The 23,605-nt window shown below is 43.4% G+C and overlaps 1 protein-coding gene across 1 annotated transcript; it reads left to right on the forward strand.

Annotated features, from left to right (window-relative positions):
* The first annotated feature begins 717 nt into the window (after positions 1–717).
* LOC101025309 (lysozyme-like protein 1) lies at positions 718–20,392 on the forward strand. Its single transcript, XM_009214187.3, is given in 6 exon segments — positions 718–768; positions 770–849; positions 3,170–3,333; positions 3,843–4,001; positions 17,640–17,718; positions 20,157–20,392. Coding segments are annotated over 6 exon segments (588 nt in total). The 5' UTR covers positions 718–732; the 3' UTR covers positions 20,227–20,392.
* The last annotated feature ends 3,213 nt before the right edge of the window (positions 20,393–23,605 follow it).

The raw sequence follows: 23,605 nt of genomic DNA on the forward strand, positions 1-23,605 counted from the left end.
AATAAACTTATACTTAGATCTACATATTCCAATGAGAATTCATTTAAAATGTGTCATTAAATCTGAACACAGAAATAAATGGGCCTTGAAACCAGTTCTTTAGTTATTGATTCACAAAATGTCAAGCCAATTTTTAAAAAAATAATGAAATCATGTTGATTATACATTAAAAATTTTTAATTTCTTTTGTGGCCCTCTTTTGAAAATATTTTATTAATGAACAATATAACTATAGCAAAGAAATGTGCTGTTAATAAATTTTTAATGTTAATTTCACCTCTTTCATTCATTTTCAGATTTTAGTTTTGTGTATGTTGATAATTTATGTAGCATATTAGTACAGAGATACAGAAGTGTGATTTATAATTTAATATACATCTAAAGAGGATACATGCTTAACTTTATTAATGGAATTTGTGATGAAGTTTGCAGACTGTTGCCTTAGAGAACAGCTCTCACTTGTACAGGAGGCCCTGGCCAAGTTGTGTAGTGAGGAGGATTGTTGAGAGGAAAAGAGAAAAAATGAGAGATATTAAGGCCCAGAAGACAGTTATCACCTGCCTCAGAACACAAGCATGCAGGATGATACAGCTTTTAGTCCCAAGAAGTAGAATTCTCGCATCTCTAGGTGGTGAGAAACAAAGGACTAAGAATTTTTCTTTCTCTAACACTCTAAAGAAAGGTTCTTGAAGGAAACTTGCGCCTTGTTAGAATCAGATATGGCTTCAGCGGATGCAGGATGCTCACCTGAGCTGCCAGTCACCGACTGAGTAAGTGGAACAGTGTTTCTTCCGCAGACTCACCTGAGAAATCGGCCTCTGGGGCAGGCACCGGGAATCTGCCTTTTCAGTAAGACCTGAATTACTCTTATGAAGCCACCTGTCCCTGAGAACCAGCAATGGCAGGTTCTTGAAGGATGCAGGACATGATGCTTGGGGTTATCATTGCTGTGGGTTTTGTTTTGACTTGTTTGAGATCAGTAAAATTCCAAAGCAGGGGATGGAAACCCACTTTATTTGTAAGTTCTGCATCTTTTTTTTTTTTTTTTTTTTGAGACAGGGTCTCACTGTGTTGCCCAGGCTGGAGCGAAGAGGCATAATCACAACTCACAACAGCCTCAACCTCTGAGCCTTAAAAGATCCTCCCACCTCAGCCTCCCAAATAGGTGGGACCACAGTCACACACCACCATGCCTGGCTAATTTTTGTGTATTTTGTAGTGACAGAGGTCTACCTTTGTTGCCCAGGCTGGTCTCAAATTCCTGGCTTCAAGCAATTTGCCCTCTTCACCCTCACAAAGTGCTGGGATTACAGTGCCTGGCCTAAGCTCTGCATCTTAAACCTTGTTTGTCTGTCCCTCACAGCTTAACACCATGCTGTACGCCACAGCCTGGCATGCTTTCTCTGAAAAGGGCCAGATAATAATATGTTAGGCTTTGTGGTCCATACAACCTCTAACACAGCTACTCAACTCTGCCACTGCAGCAGGAAATCAGCCACCAACAATATATTACCAAATGGGTGTAGCTATGTTTCAATAAAACTTTACATACAAAAGCAGACCCAATTTGCTGACCCTTGCTCTTCACGTTTGTAATGTGCGTGCTCCTCATGAAACACAGTCCTTACCTTATGGCTTAGTTACCTTAAAGCCCCACTTGTTACTTGGTGCGGTGGCCTTGCTGATGACTACTTAGCCCTGTTTTGGGCCTAGCCTTTCAATGCAGCAATCCAGCCCCAGGGAGAGAAACTAATGACTGGAGAAGTTTCTAGGCAAGTGCAGAAAATGACACGGGATGAACATATGTATGAACAGCAAGTTCAGGATCCCGAGCAGGTGTCAGAAATTTCACTTCACCCCATCCCAGCAAGGCTGCTGTATTTGGGGAAGACATTCTTTTAAGAGAGGAGGAGATTGTGGAAAATCAGTAGGCAGCAGGAGATGGCACTCTTGATCCTACTCCCATTTCAAATGCTTCCCTGGGGGCCTCTTTATTGCCCCCCTGCTCCCCCAGGTGCTTTCCTCCTTTCGTGAGCCATCGTCCTCCATCCCTCTTGCTCCCCAGTCAGGCGCCAGACTTTTAGGAGGCCCCCCAGAGCACTGGTGGTGAAGCCTAGCAAAGCAATGCATTTGCCATCTAAGATAAAACACTGATACTTTGGAAGCAACGCTCCCACATTTTGAATTGCATCAAGAAAAGAAAATGAAAGATTAGGTGCTTAATCTTCACCCTTCAGTAAACCCCCAAACAATGAATCTTAAAGTTGTCCCTACAGGCCCACGTGTCTTTCATCTCTGGCTGAAATGGGGTGTCTGTTTCTACACATCCAGTTGATCCTTGAACAAATGCAGGGGCCAGGGGTGCCAACCCCTGATCAGTTGAAAATCTTGCACTTAACTTTTGACTCCCCAGAAGCTTAACAACTAATAACGTACTGCTGACGGGAAGCTTTATCGATAACATGAACAGCCAATCCACACATATTTTGTATGTTCTATGTCTATACTGGGTTCTTACAACAAAGTAAGCTAGAGAAAAGAAAATGTTATGAAGAAAATCGTAAGGAAGAGAAGATATATTTACTATTTGTAAATATTAACTATTTGTTAACAGTAAATATTTACTATTATATTATATTCACTATTTGTTAAGTGGAAGTGGATCATCATACAGGCCTTCATCCTGGTTGTCTTCACACTGAGCAGGCTGAGGCGGAGGAGGAGGAGGGGTTGGTCTTGCTGTCTCAGGGGTGGCAGAGGCAGAAGAAAATTCAGGTATAAATGGACCCACGCAGTTCAAACCTATGTTGTTCAAGGGTCAGCAGTCTAGGGAATGTTTCACCCTTGTATTCTATTCTTTATTCGTAGAATTCAAATAGAAATCCTGAAAATGCCCCCTGTGGTTTTTACCTGGAAGGTTATTTTTTTTGTTTGCTTAACCCTGAGAACACAGCATTGACTTGAAAGTTACTGTATGGAAAAGCACTAAGGAAACAGCCTTCAGTCACATTCCTTCCCTGGACTGTAGAGTGGCCGGTTTTGCCTGATGGTGGCTCTGAATGACCAAAGTGACAGGCAGCATCTAGGCAGGGCTGTGCACAGTCACCGCCGCTGGATTTCAAAGTTCCCGAATGAAGATCGTCTGACTCGGTCTCCTGCTCTTTGGCAGGTTCTGTCTCCAGCAGGCTCTGAGGATGAAGGCTGCGGGTATTCTGACCCTCATTGGCTGCCTGGTCACAGGCGCTGAGTCCAAAATCTACACGCGCTGCAAACTGGCAAAAATATTCTCGAGGGCTGGCCTGGACAACTACTGGGGCTTCAGCCTTGGAAACTGTGAGATTCTTTCTTTCCTCTTCTCTTTCTGTCTTGACCTCTGCCCTGAGATGTTAAAGTCCTGGCCACACTCCCTGCTGTGTCTTCCCAGCTAACCATACTCTGCCCTCACCGCACCCGGGGCGGCTGCCGGCCTAACTGTGGCTCCCTGGGTCTCCTCTCCTTCCTCCCCTGCCCCTCATTTCCTTATTCCTGGAGTCCTGCCCTTACGACACCAGCCAGGGAAGGGGAAAATAACGCCACCTCTGCTGGCATTGTGGGGAGTGGGGGGACCTGACTTTTGCTCTAGGTTAGGCTCAGCCGCTGACTGGGTGTGCAGCTTCAGGTGTGCCATCCCAGCCGCCAATGTGCCCCCGGTGTGCCCTCTGGGTGCATACCTGTCCTGCTCCGCCCCAAGGAGTACTGGGGGGAAGCAGTCAGGTAACAGGGATAAGGAAACTCACCCTCAGACCAGGCTTAGAGCAAACAATGCACTTCCTTTGCTGGCATTTCTGGCTTTGCCCCTCCAGGGATCTGCATGGCGTATTACGAGAGCGGCTACAACACCACTGCCCAGAGGGTCCTGGATGACGGCAGCATCGACTACGGCATCTTCCAGATCAACAGCTTCACGTGGTGCAGACATGGAAAGCTGCAGGAGAACAACCACTGCCACGTCGCTTGCTCAGGTGAGGCTCTGACTTTCAGCGATGCCATCCTGGGGACCAGGCGAGAAAGTCGATAGTGGGATCACCAACCACGTTTTGCTTTAACTAAAATTTGGAGTTCAGACTTGCAAAATAGGTCCGTTCCAGATTGGTAAATTATGCAACAGTTTCCAAGGTGACACTCAGGATCCCGCGGCTGACTTGTCCAAAGATGACTTATTCCTTGTAGGACAGTTTTATGAAGCCCTCCCCTAAAGCAGGGGGATGGACAGATGACCTTACTGCCCTTTCATGTATAGAGATATTTGATGTCTGCAGTAAGAAAAAAGAAGCTGCCTGCCGGCTGCTTTCCATAAGCAATTCACTCCAAGGATGCAGTATGTACCTCTCTGAACAGAATGAGATGAATACTCTTTATATTTCTTTCTCTTTTCTTTTCTTCTCTCTTTTTTTTTTTTTTTTTGAGACAGGGTCTCACTCTCTTGCCCAGGTGGTACATTCATAGCTCATTGCAGTCTTGACCTCCAGGACTCAAGCAACCTTCCCTCCTCTGGGTGGCTAGAACTACAGGCATATGCCCCACTATTTTTATTATTTTTTTGGTACAGACAGAGTCAGTCTGTGGGGTCTCGCTATGGGGTCTCACCCAAGCTGGTCTTGAACTCCTGGCCTAAGGTGTCGACTTCACTCTTGTACCTTACATGGCAAAAGGGACTTTGCGGATGTGAACAAGGATCTGAGCTTGAGCAAGAGAGATTATCCTGGGCAATGTTGAGTGAAGCCAGTCTAATCTCATGAACCCTAGAAGGAGAGAATCTTGCCCAGCATACCGAGTCATTAAAACAGCATTGAATTCACTCAGAAAGGAAGTTAGGTTTCTATTGCTGCCCTAACAAATGACCCCAAACTTAGTGGCTTAAACACCACAAAATTTCCTTAGTTCTCTAGGCTGGAAGAGTGCCAAGGGATTCACAGGGCTGAAGTCAAGGTGCTGGCAGGTCTGTTTTCCTTTCTGGAGGCTCTGCAGGAAGATCCATGTCCTTGCTCATTTGGGATTTGGCAGAGTTCAGTTCCTTGTGGGTGTCGAACTGAGATCCCTGTTGCTTGCAGGTTGTCACCCAAGGGCCATTCCAGGTTTCTAGGGACCACTCACACTTGACTCATGGCCCCTTACTCCATCTTCACAGCCAGAAATGATGGGTCGAGTCACTCTCACACTTTGAATCTCTCCTCCTTCTTCTGTCACCTGATCCCTCCGTGACCACAGCTGGGCAAGATTCTCTGCTTCTAACAACTCATGCAAAGCCCCTTTTGCCATGTAAGGTACAAGAGTGAAGTCAGAGGGTAACCTTAGGCCAGGAGTTCAAGACCAGCCTGGGTGAGACCCCACGGCAAGACCCTACAGCCAGACTCTGTCTCCACAAAAAAATTAAAAATAGCCGGGCATATGCCTGTAGTTCTAGCCACCCAGAGTACATTTTCTGAGAACCAAGTTGTTAAATTTTTTACCTCCTATATCGTAAAGAATCCTGACTGGAAGACAGGAACCCCTTGCTCAAAGAGGAGTGGAAAGAGAGCTGTGACCAGCACTGAGGTACAAAAGGTCTGCAGGGAGAGGTCTGCCTTCTAGGATCTGAGATCTTCCCTCAAGCAGGATCTGAGATCTTCCCTCAAGGGACGTAACTTGTGCTGAGTGACCTGACAGAAAAAAAGCTGGAAGATACTATATGTATATCCCAACCTCAGTGTCCTTTCTCTGTTCCTTCCCTGCTGATGCCTACTCTTATTTAAACTCCTCCAGAAGTCAGAGGACATGGGAGTCCATTGACGCCAACTGTGTGTGTCGGCCTCCGAGTGCACAGAGCATGGTGGAGAAAGGTAGAGAGTGGATCTGTCAGGGCAAAGATGAGATATTCAGCTCAGCTCCCATGCACCCTCTCTCACAAAGCTATAGGAAAATGCGCTCCATCAAAAGGATAAACTAAAACAATGAAGAGGAAACACAGTTCAGGAAACAAGGGACTCGATAAGGGAGAAAGGCAAGAGGCATGCCCAGCCTGAGAGTGAAGGATGATCCCAGGATGAGCTTTTATTATAGATTTCTAGTTACATCTCATTAAGATCAGAGAATATGGTCTATAACAGCGGCCCCCAACCTTTTTGGCACCAGGGAACAGTTTGTGGAAGACAAATTTTCCATGGACCAGGGGAAGGAGGATGGTTTCAGGATGATTCAAATGTATTACCCTTATTGTCCACTTTATTTCTATTATTATTACATTGCAATATATAAGGAATAATAATGCAACTCACCATAATGTAGAATCAGTGGGAGCCCTGAGCTTATTTTGCTGCAACTAGATAGTCGCATCTGGGGGTGATGGGAGACAGTGACAGATCATCAGGCATTAGATTCTCATAAGGAGCATGCAACCTAGATCCCTCGCAAGTGAAACTCACAGTAGGGTTTGCACTCATATAAGAATCTAATGCTTAGCTGTTGATCTGACAGGAGGTGGAACCCAGGCAGTAATGTGGGAGATGGGGAGTGTCTGTAAACACAGATGAAGATTCACTCACTTGCCTGCCGCTCACTTCCTGCTGTGAGGCCACAGATCCACATAGGTCTGTGATTCAGGGGTTGGAGATTCCAGGTCTATATTATTTGAAACTTTTACTATTTCTTTAACCTTGTTTTACAGCACAGCAAATGTGTCTTACGGTGATTGTGCATTTGGAAAAGATGTGTATTTTATATTTGGTGTGGATGTTCTATAAATGATGGTTACATCCTTTCTGATTTTCTTACTTGTTCTATTATACAGTGAGAAATAAATATTGAAATTTGCAACTATCATTTTAGTTTTGCCTATTTCACCTTTCAGTCTTGTCTATTTTTGAAGCTTTGTTCTTAGGCAGATATTATTTGAGGATTGTTATGTCCTTGTGTTGAATTGACTCTTTTATCACTGGAGTCAATGTTTCTGCTTAACTCTGGGGCTATTTCTCATTCAGAAATCTACTTTGTCTGATAGCAGTATAGCCCACTCTCGCTTTCTTTGAGGAAATATTTGCATAGTATGTTTCTTTCCATCCTCTACTTTTAATCCATCTGTGTCTTTATATTTAAGGTGAATTTCTTATAGGTAACATATAGTTATGTGTTGCTTTTATATCCATTCTGATAATTACTGTTTTTCAGTAGGAGTGATTAAACCATAGGTCAGCAACTGTTTGCCTAAAGGGCCAAATGGTAGATATTTTAGGCTTTTCAGGCCGTATGGATTAGATTGCTACTACCCAACCATGATATAGTGTGAAAGCAGCCATAGAAAGTATGTAAATGAATGGGCCTGGCTGTGTTCCAATAAGGCTTTATTTACAGAAATGGGAGGTTGGCCTGTGGGTTATGCCAAGATTAGGCCATTTGCATTTAATGTGATTACTGATCTGGCGAGTTTTTTCTTTTTCTTTCTTTCTTTCTTTTTTTTTTTTTTTTTGAGATGGAGTCTTGCTCTGTTGCCCAAGCTGGAGTACAGTGGCGCAATCTCGGCTCATTGCAACCTCTGCCTCCTGGGTTCAAGTGATTCTCCTGCCTCAGCCTCCTGAGTAGCTGAGACTACAGGCACATGCCACCACGCCCGGCTAATTTTTTGTATTTTTTTTAGTAGAGATGGGGTTTCACCGCATTAACCAGGATGGTCTCGATCTCCTGATCTTGCAATCTGACCACCTTGGCCTCCCAAAGCGCTGGGATTACAGGCACAAGTCACTGCGCCCGGCTAATATGGGTAGCTTTAAACTACATCTTGCTATTTTGTTTTCTGTTTGTGCCATCTATTCTTGGTTCCATTTTTTCTGCCTTCTTTTGAATGTATTGAATGTTTTTTAGTATTCTCTTTTATTTCCTCCATTGGTTTGTTAGCTATACTTCAATTTTTTTTTTAGTTTTTAGTAGTTGCTTTAGGGTTTCCAATAGGCATCATTATCTTATTACATCCTACCTTCAAATAACATACCACTTCACATGTAACATATGAGTTTCTTAACAGTATACTTCAGTTTTTCCTATTCCATCCTTTGTGCTGTGTTGTCACGCATTTTTCTTCTATATTTGTATATCTCACAATGCATTTTTATAATTTTTTCTTTAAACAATTGTCTTTTAAATAAATTTCTAAATGAGAAAAAAGTTTTATAGTATTTATTACATACTTACTGTTTCCAATACTCTTCATTCCTTTGGTGGATTTATTTGAGCAGACAGTTAATTGATATCATTTTCCTTCAGCCTAAAGAACTTTCTTTAACTTTGTTTTGTTTTAGAGTAGAGGCCCATTAGCAAGCATTCTCTCTGTCTGAAAATATCTCTGTTTATTTTGATTTTGATTAATATTTTCTTTACATATAAAATTCTGGGCTGACAGTTCTTTTCCACCTCAAGTTGTTGTTGTTTTGAGACAGGGTCGTGCTCTGTCCCAAAACAACACTGTGAGTGTAGTGGCATGATCACAGCTCACTGCAGCCTTGACTTCCTGAACTCAAGCAATTCTCATGCCTCAGCCTCCTGAGCAGCCGGGACCACAGGCACGTGCCACCGTGCCTGGCTGATTAAAAAAAAAAAAAAAAAAATTGTAGCAATGGGGTCTCGTCATGTTGCCCAGGCTGGTCTCAAACTCCTGGGCTCAGGCAATCCTCTCCCCTCAGCCTCCCAAAGAGCTGGGATTACAGTTGAGCCACCACACTTGGCTTCAAGTTTTTAAAGATATTCTGTTGCCTTCTGGCTTGCCTTGTGTATGATGGGAAACCAGTGATTTCCTTCTGTTTGTCCCCGGTATGTAATACGTCTTGTTTTTCTCTAGTTGTTTTTAAGATTTTCTCTTTGTCACTCATTTTCAGCAATTCGATGACGTGTGATATTTGTGTTTATCTTACTTGGTATTCATTAACATTTTGTATCCCTGAGTTTATAATTTTCATTAAATGTGAAAACATTTCAGCCATTCTTTCTTCTAATGCTTTTCTTTTCTCCTTCAAGAATTCTAACGGCATGTATATTTGATCACTGATGCTGTCCCATTCATCATTGAGGTTCCTTGTTCTTTAGCCTTTTTCCCTCTCTGTGTTTTATTTTCAATAGCCTCCATTGTTACGTCTTCAAGTCTGCTGTTACTTTTTTTTTTTTAATGCTAATCTATTAAACTTATTGATTGGATGTTCCTTTTCAGATACCATGTTTTTTATTTGGCATCATAATTTTTTGTATCTTTTATTTCATTTTATTCATGTTTCTCTTTAAGCCCTTGATATAAATAATCATATTTATAAGCAGTGCTTTAAATTTCTTATCTGCTAATGCAATCAACTGTCATTTCTGGGTCTTGCCCTTGACTGATCTTTCTCCTGGTATGTGTCACATTTCCCTGCCTCTGCACAAGGAATCACTTTTTATTGAATACGCACACAGTGTATGTGTTGATGGCTGTTGTGAGTCTTCAAGTCTTGTCTTCTTAGTTTAAAAGAATTTAAACAAGAGACACACAGCAAAGGAGATGTAGCATAAAGTAATTTATTGAGAAAGAGAAAGACTCTTTTGAAAGTTAGGCGCAGAATGGACAGTACACTCTGAGAGAGGGAGATTTCAGGTCTGGCGGCTTGTGAAGATGGGACAGCAAAGACAGGAGCAAGGGATGCTCCCTTTATGAGAGTCTTCCCTGGTTATTCATAAGCGGGTAGGAAGAGGTGTTGCTAGTAAGCATGTTCTGGGCAGTCCTCTTGGTACATTTGTGTAGTAGCTGTACATGCTTGTTCATACATCTCATGTGTCATTAGCACCTTAAATCTCCACCCAGGGATGTGTTTTTTATTATTATAATGAGCAGGGGGTTAGTCTGAGGACAGGTGAAGTCAAAATGTGCATGTTCCCTACAGGGGAAATTCCCTTCTGGAGACAGCTTTGTTTGAATGAGCTGGCCTACATGCAGTGTGAATGCTGAGACTCATGGTGTTGACTGGACGATCACCACAGTTGCCATATCCCGAGGGTGTGGTTGCTTCCTTGCCTACTTATGGCACCTCATATGCGACATTGTTGAGTGTCTAGATTATGTTGTCTTCCTTTAAGGAGGGTTGAATTTCTTTTGCCAACCAGTTAAGTTTATTCTGATCAGTTTAACCCTTTTAAGACTTGCTCTTAAACTTGGTTAGTGAAGTTCTGGATTAGTCTTTATGGTAGGAGTAGTTTAGTCCCACTACCAACGCATGACTACGCATCCAGTATCTCTTTTGTTTTTTTGGGTTTTTTCTTTTCTTTTTTCTTTTTTCTTTCTTTTTTTTTTGATGCAGTTTTGGTCTTGTTGCCCAGGCTGGAGTGCAATGGTGTGATCTCGGCTCACTGCAACCTCTGCCTCCCAGGTTCAAGCGATTTTCCTGCCTCGGCCTCCCGAGTAGCTGGGATTACAGGCGTGTGCCCCCATGCCTGGCTTATTTTTATTTTTAGTAGAGATGGGGTTTCTCCATGTTGGTCAGGCTGGTCTCAAAACTCCCAACCTCAGGTGATCTGCCTGCCTCAGGTTCCCAAAGTGTTGGGATTACAGGCGTGAGCCACCTGACCGGCCTAGTTTCTCTTTTGAATGTGCTGAGGATTCAGCAAGGTCTATTACCTCGGGCTCGTCAAAAATCAAATGTCTTCCAGCCCTGCATGAGGTTCGTAACTGCCCTGCTCCTGGCAGTAGTTCTCTGCCTAGCCCTGTGGAATTTTACCTATGCATACCCAGTTTGGCCTTCAGTCAACGACTGGGTGGAATCCCTTTGCAGATTTCTGCTGCTCTTCTTCTGGGCAGCTCCTGCCTCCCAGGTATTCTTCACAAAATCTGAGCTGCCTTGGTGTCTGATGTCTGTCTCCTCCTCTGAGACGGCCATCCCCTGCCTGGTTCTACCTCCCTGGTCTGCAGAGCTCCGCTGGGCAGAAAGTCATGGCAATCACAGGGTTCACTGTGTTTTTCTCTCTCTCAAGGACCATGATCCTGCATTGCCAGTTGTCCAATGTCTGAAAACAATCTTTCATCTATTTTGTCTAGTTTTCTGTTGTTTACAGTGGGAAGAGAAATCTCTGACTCCATCATGGTCATGTTTGACTTTAAATGCAGATTACTAATTTAATATTGTTCAGTTTCATTCCAATTAAGGAAGTCTGGGGCAAGGGTCTATCTGCAAGACAATCTTAGATTCTAAGAAATTAAAGTGTCAGAAGGTTCATGGTCAGAGGTAAAATGACACTCATATCTGTTTTCTTATCATAAAGAGCATGGCATTTTCAGGGATAGCTTTAAAATAGAAAACAAGATGTTTGTTCTATATACTAACCACCCTCCATGGCAGGCTTCCCTTAGCCTCAGGTCAGAGAGGCTTTTATTAGAACAATGTCATTGTGTCCCACATATTATAGAATTAGCAACATTTTGTCATGGGAACCTGAAAAAAAGAGCATTAGGATGTGTATACAAGGTATGTGATGTTACATGCACGTACAGTATAGATACACTTCATGCTCATTTTCTTTTCTTTTTTTTTAATAGAGACGGGGGTTTCGCCATATTGCCCAGGCTGGTCTTGAACTCCTGGGCTCAAGCGATCCTCCCACCGCGACCTCCCAAAGTGCTGGGATTACAAGCATGAGCCACTGCACCCAGCCCATGCCCATTTTCTGAAGCTAGACAATCTCCTCACTCTCATTCCACATCGTATTCCTAAAATTCCTGCCTACTTTCCCTAAACTATTTGGAGAGAAAGTCGATGATATATTTGTATATTTAAAGCATACATAAGAACACACATTCATATACCTACACATATACACACACATAGTGTACAAAATTTCTGATGTAATGACAGTATTTTCCCCTGACAGCACAGATTTCATTAAAATAAGAGCATTTCAGGAAAAAAATGATTACTGACTCTCTATCTAGTCTAGTGCACTTATATTAATCTTATTTCTCATCACCCTGGTATCTGAATTGGCCTTCGTCACCTCACGGGGGAAAGAGATGAACATCGAGGGCGTGGTGGCTGCTAGATTTCACTTGGGAGGCAGGAGGATGCTGAGGAGAGACAGAGATACTTAGAAGTAGAACTAACATAACTGAAAATAGGACTGAAGCTCTTTTTGTGTTGATTGTTGCTGTTTTCTGTTGGATGTGGAAGAATAAACGATTCTTTGCTATTCAATGTAACCCTTTCCTTACTCATGTTTGACTGGACAGAATTGTCTATTTAAAGTAAATTGAGCAAAACAATTCTTGGCAGGAATCCTCATTTGAAAAGTGCCATCTTAACTCATGTCTGCCCCTCTGCGGCTATTTCTTGTAAAAACAGCTCAGAGCTGTGTAGCGTTCTTGATTTCCCACCACCCACCTTCTCTAACATGTTTTCAGTTTTTCATTTTTTCCTTTTTTTTTTTTTTTTTTTTTTTTTGACAGAGTCTCGTTCTGTCACCCAGGCTGGAGTGCAGTGGCGCAATCTCAGCTCACTGCAACCTCCGTCTCCCAGGTTCAAGCAATTCTTCTGCCTCAGCCTCCCGAGTAGCTGGAATTACAGGCGTGTGCCACCACAGCCAGTTAATTTTTGTATTTTTAGTAGACAGGGTTTTGCCATGTTGGCCAGGCTGTTCTTAAACTCCTGACTCAAGTGATCTGCCTGCCTCGGCCTCCCAAAGTGCTGGGATTACAGGTGTGAGCCACCGCACCCGGTCAACGTACTTTCCTAAACAAATTCAGTCATGTCCAACGAGTACTTTCAAAACATCCCAATTGTGCAACAAAACGCTCTAACAACATAGGAGGGGACAAGCAACTGTACGCGGTGTGCGCTTCCTGGTCCTGCATGGCCCGACCCTTTCAGGAATCTTTACAGGGCATTGCCAGCCAAGCTAACTGCCCTGCCCCCAGTACAAATGTGCTCTTTCTGTACATGCCTGGGATGACCTCCAATCCTAGAATAATAGAATGTGATCTGCTTCCTCCTCACTGCGTCCCTCCAACCCCTAGAGACAGCCCCAAACCCACATCTCCCAGGAAATATGCTAGACCACTTCCAAACACAAACCAGTGTCTCAGCATTTATCAAGCGCTTATGCACCCAAGATAAAGCGTCTCTAAGTAATTTGAACATATATCAAGGTACAAAATGCTTGAGTTTGGATAACCTCATAGGAAATAATTACTAGAAAAAATAAAAGTATACTTTTATCATCAACTTTATTACTATATAGTGTTTTATGAGCAGGAATCTTACTTAAGTGGCCTCTGTTGGAAGAAGGAATCAGAGGAAAACAGAATTTAAGCCCTCTATGGGAATACAGGCTCATTAACTGGGTGTGCGACCCCAGTTTATAGGGATCAAATGATACCCACAGAAATGGTTGTTCTGAGGACTGATGGAGATTTTGTGTGAAGAGATTTGACATGTGCCTGACATAGAGTAGGATTTCAATAAAGTATTAGCTAGTGGTAATAGCTATTATTATTCTAAATATTTATATCTCAAGAAGATAGGCAAAAGACTTTTTTTGTTGTTTGTTTGTTTTTTTGAGATGGAGTCTCACTCTGTTGCCCAGGCTGGAATGCAGTGACTCGATCTCGGCTCACTGCAACCTAGGCCTCCCGGGTTCAAGCGATTCTCCTGCCTCAGCCTCCCTAGTAGCTGGGACTACAGGCACGTACCACCACGCCCAGCTAATTTTTCATATTTTTAGTAGAAATGGGGTTTCACTGTGTTAGCCAGGATGGTCTCCATCTCCTGACCTCATGATCCGCCCTCCTCGGCCTCCCAAAGTGCTGGGATTACAAGCGTGAGCCACGGCGCCCAGCTGGCAAAAGGCTTTTATAAGCTGATATGGCTTTAGTTTTTACTGTAGAACTATAAACCAAATGCTAGCGAATTTGCACATGTTGTTTCAATTGCTCTTATAGATGATGTATTTTGTTAGTTTTTCTCCTGGTTAATAGAATTTTGTTTTAAATAAAAATTAAGCCACATTTAGAATAAATTTGCTTAAAAGAAATCTATCACTACATTTATCTTCTAGTGAAGCCTAACTGAGAAAGCCAAAAATTAGCAACTCAAGGAAATAGCAGGCTCAAGGAAAAATTCCACCTTCAACTGAGTTAATAGAATAATTTGGAATTACAATGCTCTATTGAAAGCAACATTTTATGCTAACATTATTTTTGGTTATTTTTCTGGTAATAAAAGTCGTACATTTCTATTGTAAAAACTTTTAGAAGATACACAGTAAAGATTTAAAAGTATTGGTGAACCCACAGTTAAGAGTCAATCTTTCTTAAACTACTGGTGAACTAATGACTATCTTTTTTTTCTAAATGAGTGCTGTCTAACAGAACTTTCCATGATGATGAAAATGTCTTCCATCTGTGCTGTCAAACATGAGAACCACTAGCTATGAGTGGTTATAAAGTATCTGAAAAGTAGCTAGAACAAATAAAGAACTACAGTTTTAATTGTGTTTAATGTTAATTAATTACAATTCTTTTTTTAACTTTTTTCCAGATTTATTGAGGTATAACTGACAAATCAAAATTGTATACATTTAAAGTAAATAACATAATTTGATATATTTATAAATTGTGAAATGATCACTACAGTCGAGTTTAACATCACCTCACATAGTTACTGTGTGTGCATGTGTGTGTGTATGAGAGAGAGAGAGAGAGAGAGAACACTTAAGATTTACTCTCAGCAAATTTCAAGTGAGCAGTACAGTGTAATTAACTATGATAACCATAGCATACACTAGATGCGCAGACCTTCCTCACCTTATAACTGAAAGTTTGGACCCTTCCATCAGTCTCTCCCCATTTTCCTTACCAGCCACTGTTCTACTGTATGCTTTTATGAGTTCAACTTTTGTAGATTTTGCATATGCATGAAATCATGTGGTATTTGTCTTTCTTTCTTTTTTTTTTTTTTTTTGATATAGAGTCTTGCTCTGTCACCCAGGCTGGAGTGCAGTGGCTGGATCTCAGCTCACTGCAAGCTCCGCCTCCTGGGTTCATGCCATTCTCCTGCCTCAGCCTCCCGAGTAGCTGGGACTACAGGTGCCCGCCACCTCGCCCAGCTAGATTTTGTATTTTTTAGTAGAGACGGGGTTTCACCGTGTTAGCCAGGATGGTCTCTATCTCCTGACCTCGTGATCCGCCCGTCTCGGCCTCCCAAGTGCTGGGATTACAGGTATTTGTCTTTCTATGTCTCACTTCCTTCACTTAGCATGATGTCCTTCCGTTCATCCATGTTATTGCAAATGTCAGCATTTCCTTCTTTTCCAAGACTGAATAATACTCCACTCTCTATACAGACATATTTTTATCCATTCATCTGTCAACAACTATAATTTTAATTTAAATTATCACACGTTGCTAATGCCTGCCATATTGGACAGTACAGCTCTTGATGGATATTTTTATGATATTGGGAGCTTTGCATTGGGAGCATTTCTCCATATTATTAAATATCCTGGGAAAACATAATTCAAATGGCTCTTTATTAAATGAAGGCATTATGATTAATTTGAATATCACTGATTATGAAACAATTAGATTTTTTCATTATAACTCTTATAAATAAAGCTATAGTAAACCACTTTGTAAAGAAATATTTGTCTAGCCTCAAGACTATTTCTTTAGGATAGATCTGGAGAGAGAAATTATTAGGTAAAAGGATAAAAACCTCTTTAAGGCTCTGAACGCATGCTGCTATGTTGGTTTTCCGAGAGGTTGAATTCATTATACTCCCACCAGCAAGCATCCAGAGAACTTGCCTCTCTGTGCCCTTGTCAATATCAAGCATTACCCAATTCTCTTAAAAAAAAAAAAAAATACTTTGTGTAATTGATAAGCAGAAATGAGATCAAGTGGTTTGAATATTTTTGTCCTTGGTTGGTGGTTGTGGTGGTCATGGAGATGGGCCTCCCAGATCCTCTGCTAAGGGAAGACATGCCGCCCCTGCTGCAGTTGTGTGATAAGCAGACAGTACCTTCCACCTGCTTCAGGATCAGCCTCAGGTGCCAGTTGTTCCCTTCCGGGGTGGCCCACACCCAGTGACGTGTGAGGCAGAGGCATGCGGACCTGGCATGTGGGCCCAATTTGGGCCACTCCGATGGGCAGTGCTCACTCGGGAGCTCATGGCTGGGCTGCCCGAAGAATTGCTGGGTCTGCATCACAAATGGACATCTCTGTCTGCCCATCCTGCTTCTGCCCATCCCATTCCTTTCATAGGTGTGGATTGCTGAAAATTTCTGGCATCTCAAACCCATCTCAGCATCAGCTCCTGGAGGACTCAACTTGCAGAAGAAGTAATGTTGAACTATGTTTTATTTATTTGCCTTTTTCTGTTATGTTTGTGTTGAGGATCTTGAGGCCGCTTCTAAGCAAGCAGGAAAGAGTGTGGAGATCAACTAATACATTTCAATTCAAAGATTTGTTATGTCTGAAGCGATAGAAAAAATAATAGATGGCGTGGTGTGGTGGCTCATGCCTGTAATCCCAGCGCTTTGGGAGGCCAAAGCCAGAGGATTGCTTGAGCCCAGGGGTTTGAGATTAGCCTGGGCATCATGGTGAAACCTTGTCTCTACAAAAATAAAAATTAAAAAATGGTCAGGCACGGTGGTGCACACCTGTATTCCCAGCTACTTTGAAGGCTGAGGTGGAAGGATTGCTTGAGGCCAGGAGGTTGAGGATGCAGTGAGCATAACAGCTTGGGTTATACCACTGCATTCCAACTCGGGTGACAGAGTGAGATTCTGTCTCAAAAGGAAAACAGAAAAGGGAAAGTAATAAAGACAAAAACTCATATATTTGATTTTAAAAAAACTTTCTGCACATGAAAAACACTCTGGATAAAAATTTTTTAAGACACAAACTGAAAAATGACAATAGACAAAAGTTTAATGTTTACCTGTAAAGAAACCTTATATGTCAAACTAACTCAAATACAAAAAACACGGTACTGTCCTGTCTTATGTGTCTCTTTTTTTTTTTCCTTAAGACAGAGTCTCACTCTGTTCCCCAGGCTGGAGTGCAGTGATGTGAACACAGCTCATTTCAGCTTTGACCTCCTGGGCTCAAGTGATTCTCCCACCTCAGACTCCCGAGTAGCTGGGACCACAGGTGTGTCCCATCACACTAGGCTAATTTTTATTTTGTTTTGTAGAGATAGGTTCTTGCTATGTTGCCCAGACTGAACTCAAACTCTTGGCCTCAAGGGATCCTCCTACCTCAGCCTTCCAAAATGCTGGGATTGCAGGTCTGAGCCACCACGCCTGGCTTGCACCTATTTCTTTAGGACATAAAGAACATTTTCACATGGCAACTTCTCTAAACACATTTCCAAAAACCCTTCAGGATTGGGCTCTTCCTCTGAAACGTCAGGTAGTGCAAGATGAAGATGATCTTAAAACAAAAACAAAGTTCTTTTCATTATGAAGCAGTTTAACAATAATGAGACTGTGGCTTTGCAGGGAAAATTATAGTTCTTCCAACCTTCCCATTCCAAAAAGACTGAGAATAGTGAAGTAAACTTCAATTGGGGTCCCTCTCCAACAACAAAGTCTCACCAAACCCTGGTGTCTTCTCTCTCTTACAGCCTTGATCACTGATGACCTCACAGATGCGATTATCTGCGCCAGGAAAATTGTTAAAGAGACACAGGGAATGAACTATTGGTAAGGGTCTTTCCTTGGGAGACTTTGGCCATCATGGGCAAAACCTAGTGTGTGTACTCATCACAGCTGTGGTAGAACTGACAAAGTCACGTCTGCAGAGTGGTGCAACCAATGGAACGAGATCTTGTTTATATTCTCCTCCATCGATGTGCGGGTGTGCAGTGAACACAGTAGTTCATAGAAGGGGAGAAGAGAGATGGTGTGTCTGGAATTGGTGGGTTCTTGGTCTCACTGACTTCGAGAATGAAGCTGCAGACCCTCGTGTTGAGTCTTACAGTTCTTAAAAAATGGTGTGTCCGAAGTTTGTTTCTTCTGATGTTCGGATGTGTTAGGAGTTTCTTCCTTCTGGTTGGTTTGTGGTCTCACTGGCTTCAGGAGTGAAGCTGCAGACCTTTGCGATGAGTGTCACAGCTCTTGAGGCAGCACATCCGGAGTTGTTCGTTCTTCCCGTCCAGAGTGGTTTGTTTCTCCCGGTGGGTTCGTGGTCTGGCTGGCCTCAGGAGTAAAGCTGCAGATCTTCGCAGTGAGTGTTACAGCTCACAATCGCAGCGCAGACCCAAAGAGTGAGCAGCATCAACATTTACTTCAAAGAGCCAAAGAACAAGCCTACTACAACTGGAAGGGCACCCGAGAGGGCTGCCACTGCTGGCTCTGGCAGCCTGCTTTTATTCCCTTATCTGACCCCACCCACCCACATCCTGCTGATTGGCCTATTTTACAAAGGGCTGATTGGTTCATTGGTTCATTTTACAGAGAGCTGATTGATCCATTTTACAGAGCACTGATTGGTCTGTTTTACAGAGGGCTGATTGGTCCATTTTGACAGGGTGCTGATTGGTGTGTTTACAAACCTTGAACTAGACACAGAGTGCTGATTGGTGCATTTACAACGCTTCAGCTAGACACAAAAGTTCTCCAAGTCCCCATAGAATTAGCTAGACAAAGAGCACTGATTGGTGCATTTACAAACCTTGAGCTAGACACAGGGTGCTGATTGGTGTGTTTATAAACCTTGAGCTAGACACAGAGTGCTGATTGGTGCATTTACAAACCTTGAGCTAGACATAAAAGTTCTCCAAGTCCCCACCAGATTAGCTAGACACAGAGTGCTGATTGGTGCATTTACAATCCTCCAGCTAGACATAAAAGTTCTCCAAATCCCCACCTGACTCAGGAACCCAACTGGCTTTGCCTGGTGGATCCCATGCAGGGCCACAAGTGGAGCTGCCCACCAGCCTCGTAAAAGGTGCCTGCACTCCTCAGCCCTTGCGCAGTCGAAGGGGAGTGTTGAGAAGCAGGGGGCGGTGCCTGTCCGGGAGGCTCAGGCTGCACGGGAGCCCACTGTGGGGGCGGGTTGGGGGGCCAGGCATGGCGGGCTGCAAGTCCTGAGCCCTGCCTCGCAGGGAGGCGGCTGAGGACCCGCAAGAATTTGAGCATGGCGTGGGTGGGCAGGCAGTGCTGGGGGACACAGCGCCCCTTCTGCAGCTGTGCTAAGCCTCTCATTGCCCGGTGCAGCAGCGCTGGCCAGCCGCTCCGAGTGCAGGGCCTGCTGGCTGAGTGCGGGGCCCGCCGGCTGAGTGCGAGGCTAGCCAACCCCGCGCCCACCAGAAAATTGTGCTGGCCCACAAGCGCCAGGCGCAGCCTGGGTTCCCACCCGCACCTCTCCTTCCACACATCCCTGCAAGCAGAGGGAGCCAGCTCTGGCCTCGGCCAACCCAGAGAGGGGCTCCCACACTGCAGCGGGTGGCGTTTAGGGCTCCTCAAGTATGGCCAGAGCAGATGCTGAGGTGAAGGAGGCGCGAGGGCTGCTAGCGCATTGTCACCTCTCAATGGGATTGGGTTAAGACAATTTGCAATTGTTTTTCTTATTTATGTATTCCAAGCAATGGAGAAAGGTATTTTTCTAAAGTGACTTGGAAAGGGTCAATTGAGTCAATTCGAGAGAGGAAAAAAAAACACTTGAGTTTGCTCTAGATTTGGATAAGATTTTGAGGGTTACAGCAACATTTTGAAGGGAAAGAAAATGAGCAGCAGTGAGAGGAAAGTGAGTAGGTCTGTGTCATGGTAACTCAGCAGAAAGTGTCCCCAGGATTGCGCCTGGGTCCTTGTATTACCTGCTGCTGTGTTCTGGTGAACATTGCCAGCCGGCCACCCACTCAGAGAACCCGAATTTTCAGAGATGTGGGTATGTAATGAAATGACCCGTCCTTACAAAAGTCGATTGCTTGTTGCTGAAGTTAACAATAGCTAGGAGAAAACCAGGACAGAAAAGTCTGAACAAGGCAAAATGACAGCGTTTTGCCTTGGATCTTAGAAGCAAATGAAATCCAACCCAGGGTTCTGCTGGCGATTTTGGTTAATTTCTGTAGGCTTTGAACCTAAGACGATTTGGATTGTCATGCTTCTTTCTGCTGCTCTTGCTTCCCTGTTGTCCTCAGGCAAGGCTGGAAGAAACACTGTGAGGGGAGAGACCTGTCCGACTGGAAAAAAGGCTGTGAGGTTTCCTAAACTGGAACTGGACCCAGGATGCTTTGCAGCAGCGCCCTAGGATTTGCAGTGAATGTCCAAATGCCTTTGTCATCTTGTCCTGTTTGCTCCCAATATTCCTTCTCAAACTTGGAGAGGGCAAACTAAACTATATTTTTAAGAAAATAAATATTTTCATTTAAATGTTTCCACTCTGACTCGGTTCCCTTTTCTTCTTTCTCTCTCTCTTCTTTCTCTCTCTCTTTTCCTTCCTTCCTTCCTTCCTTCCTTCCTTCCTTCCTTCCTTCCTTCCTTCCTTCCTTCCTTTTTCCAGAATCTTGTGCTCTGTCCCCCAGGCTGGAGTGCAGTGCTGCGATCTCAGACCACTGCAACCTCCACCTCCCAGGTTCAAGTGATTCTTGTGCCTCAGCCTCCCGAGTAGCTGGGATTGCAGGCATGTGCCACCACACCCAGCTAATTTTTAGTATTTTTTAGTGGAGACAGGGTTTTGCCATGTTGCCCAGCCAGGTCTCCAACTCCTGAGCTCAATGTGATCTGCCTACCTTGGCCTCCCAAAGTCCTGGGATTACAGGTGTGAGCCACCACACCCCGCCCTGACTCAGTTTCAATAATGTCATAATGGCATCATGTTAAGACTTTTAAAATTGCCTCCAAAATGCTCTAGCCCTGGGGGAAACAAACTTCCCTTCTTCATTGTAGGGAGTCCTGGTTCCTGTGGTCATTCGAAACAAGACTCACTCGAAAACAACACTCCCTCATCTTCAGGGCCATCCTCAGAAACAGGACACATGCAGAAGGGTGAGGTTAAGAGCTAGGAGCACCTGAGGGGAGGAGCCCCCTTAAGAGTACCACAGAATCTATGCATGCATACCGACAAGTCTAGACACTATTTGTCTACCTACACTCACTCAAGGGATGCGGAGAGACAAGGCAACTGAGATTCATGGTTTGATGACTACAATTCTCATAAAGATTTTTAGTTGTATTTCTGTATTTTGTATTCTGCATTTTCCAAGTTTTCCATGACATATCTTGCCATTAAAGAAAACCGTCCTCTTTTTTCCAGAAAAAATAAATAAATAAGACTCCCAATGAGGCACAGTGGTTCACGCTTTTAATCCCAACAATTTGGGAGGCCAAGGTGGGAGGATTGCTTGAGGCCAGGAGTTCAAGACAAGCCTGGACAACAATAGCAAGACTCCGTCTCTACAACAATTTTTTTAAGCCCTGCATGCATTAGGTATTTGTCCTAATGCTCTCCCTCCCCTTTCCCCCAAGCCCCCCAACAGGCCCCTGTGTGTGATGTTCTGCTCCCAGTGTCCATGTGTTCTCATTGTTCAACTGCCACTTATGAGTGAGAACATGAGGTGTTTGGTTTTCTGTTATTGTGTTAGTTTGCTGAGGATGATGATTTCCAGCTTCATCCATGTCCTTGCAAAGAACATGAACGCATTTTTTATGGCTGCAACAATTTATTTTTAAATTGTAGCTTTTACCCCAAGTCCTGCTGGAAAGTCTAATAGGACAAAATAGATAAAATTGCAGCTCTTATCCCCAACATCCAGAGAGTTCCCCATGTTATTCCAACTTCTACTTATATCAAGCTTTTCAATCCCAGCCAAGGATGGCTTTAAATGTGGCCCAACACAAAGTAGTAGACTTTCTTAAAACATTATGAGATTTGTTTGTGATTTTTTTTTTTTTTTTAGCACATCAGGTATTGTTAGTGTTCATGTATTTTATGTGTGGCCTAAGACAATTCTTCTTTCAGTGTGGCCCAGGGAAGTCAAAAGATTGGATACCCCGATTGGAAAACTGATTCCAAAAATAAGTGCTTCAAAATTCGAGATGAAAGAGCATTCGGGGCCCTACCATTAGACTCATCTATCTTTTTGCAAAACTCATAAAATTTCTAAGCATGCAATCCTACTCTTCCCCCATGTTTGATTTATTTCTATAAATAATAATTTAGGGTGAAAAATGCATTTTCCCAGATAATTTTCCATAAATAATGCCTTCAGAAATTCAAGAGGAAATGAATACTTCTATGCCTGAGTTATCTTTATTCAACAAAAGTATATTTTAGAAAAACCAACACTCATATTCCCCTGTATAGTTTCCAAGATATTTGGAAGTAGATTTTCATTTATTCCTCATGACCACATTATCTGCTGGTTACCAGGTACATTGAGCAGACTGTTGGGTCTTAGGTTATAGTAACTGGCTTACGTGGGGACATGTTTTCTGTGGGGACTCAGCTCTGCCTGATTCTTGGGACACCCCCTGCCATCCCCAGCATCTGGCTCTTTGTATCCCAGCTTGCTCCCTGTTGTTTGCTCCTCGATGCTTTCTGGTCTGGCCTGCGATTTTCTCTAGATGCCTTTTATACCAAGTATATCATTTCCCTGTAGATGTCCTTGCTCTTGGTTTTTCCCAAACTTGGAGGTTGTGCTACTCGCCTGCAGCCTATTCAAGCCTGGCCCAGCCAACATGAAACTCCCTGCTCCTCTAACCTCTAAAGCTCTTGCCTCTGATCTCATGGCAGGTGTGTGCTATAGGATTAGGTCACTGGGAATTGGTATCCTCATCCAGCTTGTAAGCTCCTTAAGGCCTGGACCATGTCTTTCACTGTTATATTGTCCACAGTCCCTTCTGCAGTGCTAAATGCATAATAGTTAATATTCAAAAATATTAGATGTTGACCAGGCACAATGACTCAAGCTTGTAATCCTAAAACTGTAGGAGGCCAAGGCAGGAGGATCAGTTGAGCCAGGAATTAGAGACCAGCCTGGGCAGCATAGTGAGACCCCATCTCTACAAAAAGTACAAAGATTAGCTGGGTGTGGTGGTGCACACCTGTAGTCCCAGCTACTCAGGAGGCTGAGGTGGGAGGATTACTTGAGCCCAGGAATTTCAGGCATCAGTGAACTATGATCGAGCCACTGCACTCCAGCCTGGATGACAGAGTGAGGCTCTGTCTCTTAAAAAAATTAATAAAAAAAATTGATGTTGGTTTTTTGTACCACTGGACACATGTGGAATCACCGACGGAATACAAATAAGACCTTGCATTTAGAACATTTTTGTTTTCAAATCAGGTTCATGTTTATTATTTCATATGCTTCTCATAACAACCTTGGGATATAGGGGAATGTAACCTTCACTCCATATACATGTCCCTGAGATACAGAAGGGGTACCTATTGCCCAGGGGCCACAGTGCCACAGCAGAGAATCCAAGAGGCCCCTGCTGCCGTGCGGGGATCTTCAGAACTCAGTGATAACGTGTCCTCGTTCCTTTACGAACAGGAAGTGCCAGAGTCCTTCACCTGTGTTCCACACAGCCATTTCCCTGAGTTTCTCAAATATCGCACAAACCCTAAGCTAGCCCATGAAAGATT

The sequence above is a fragment of the Papio anubis genome, chromosome 11, assembly GCF_008728515.1.
Source record: "Papio anubis isolate 15944 chromosome 11, Panubis1.0, whole genome shotgun sequence".
Taxonomy (NCBI): Eukaryota; Metazoa; Chordata; class Mammalia; order Primates; family Cercopithecidae; genus Papio; species Papio anubis.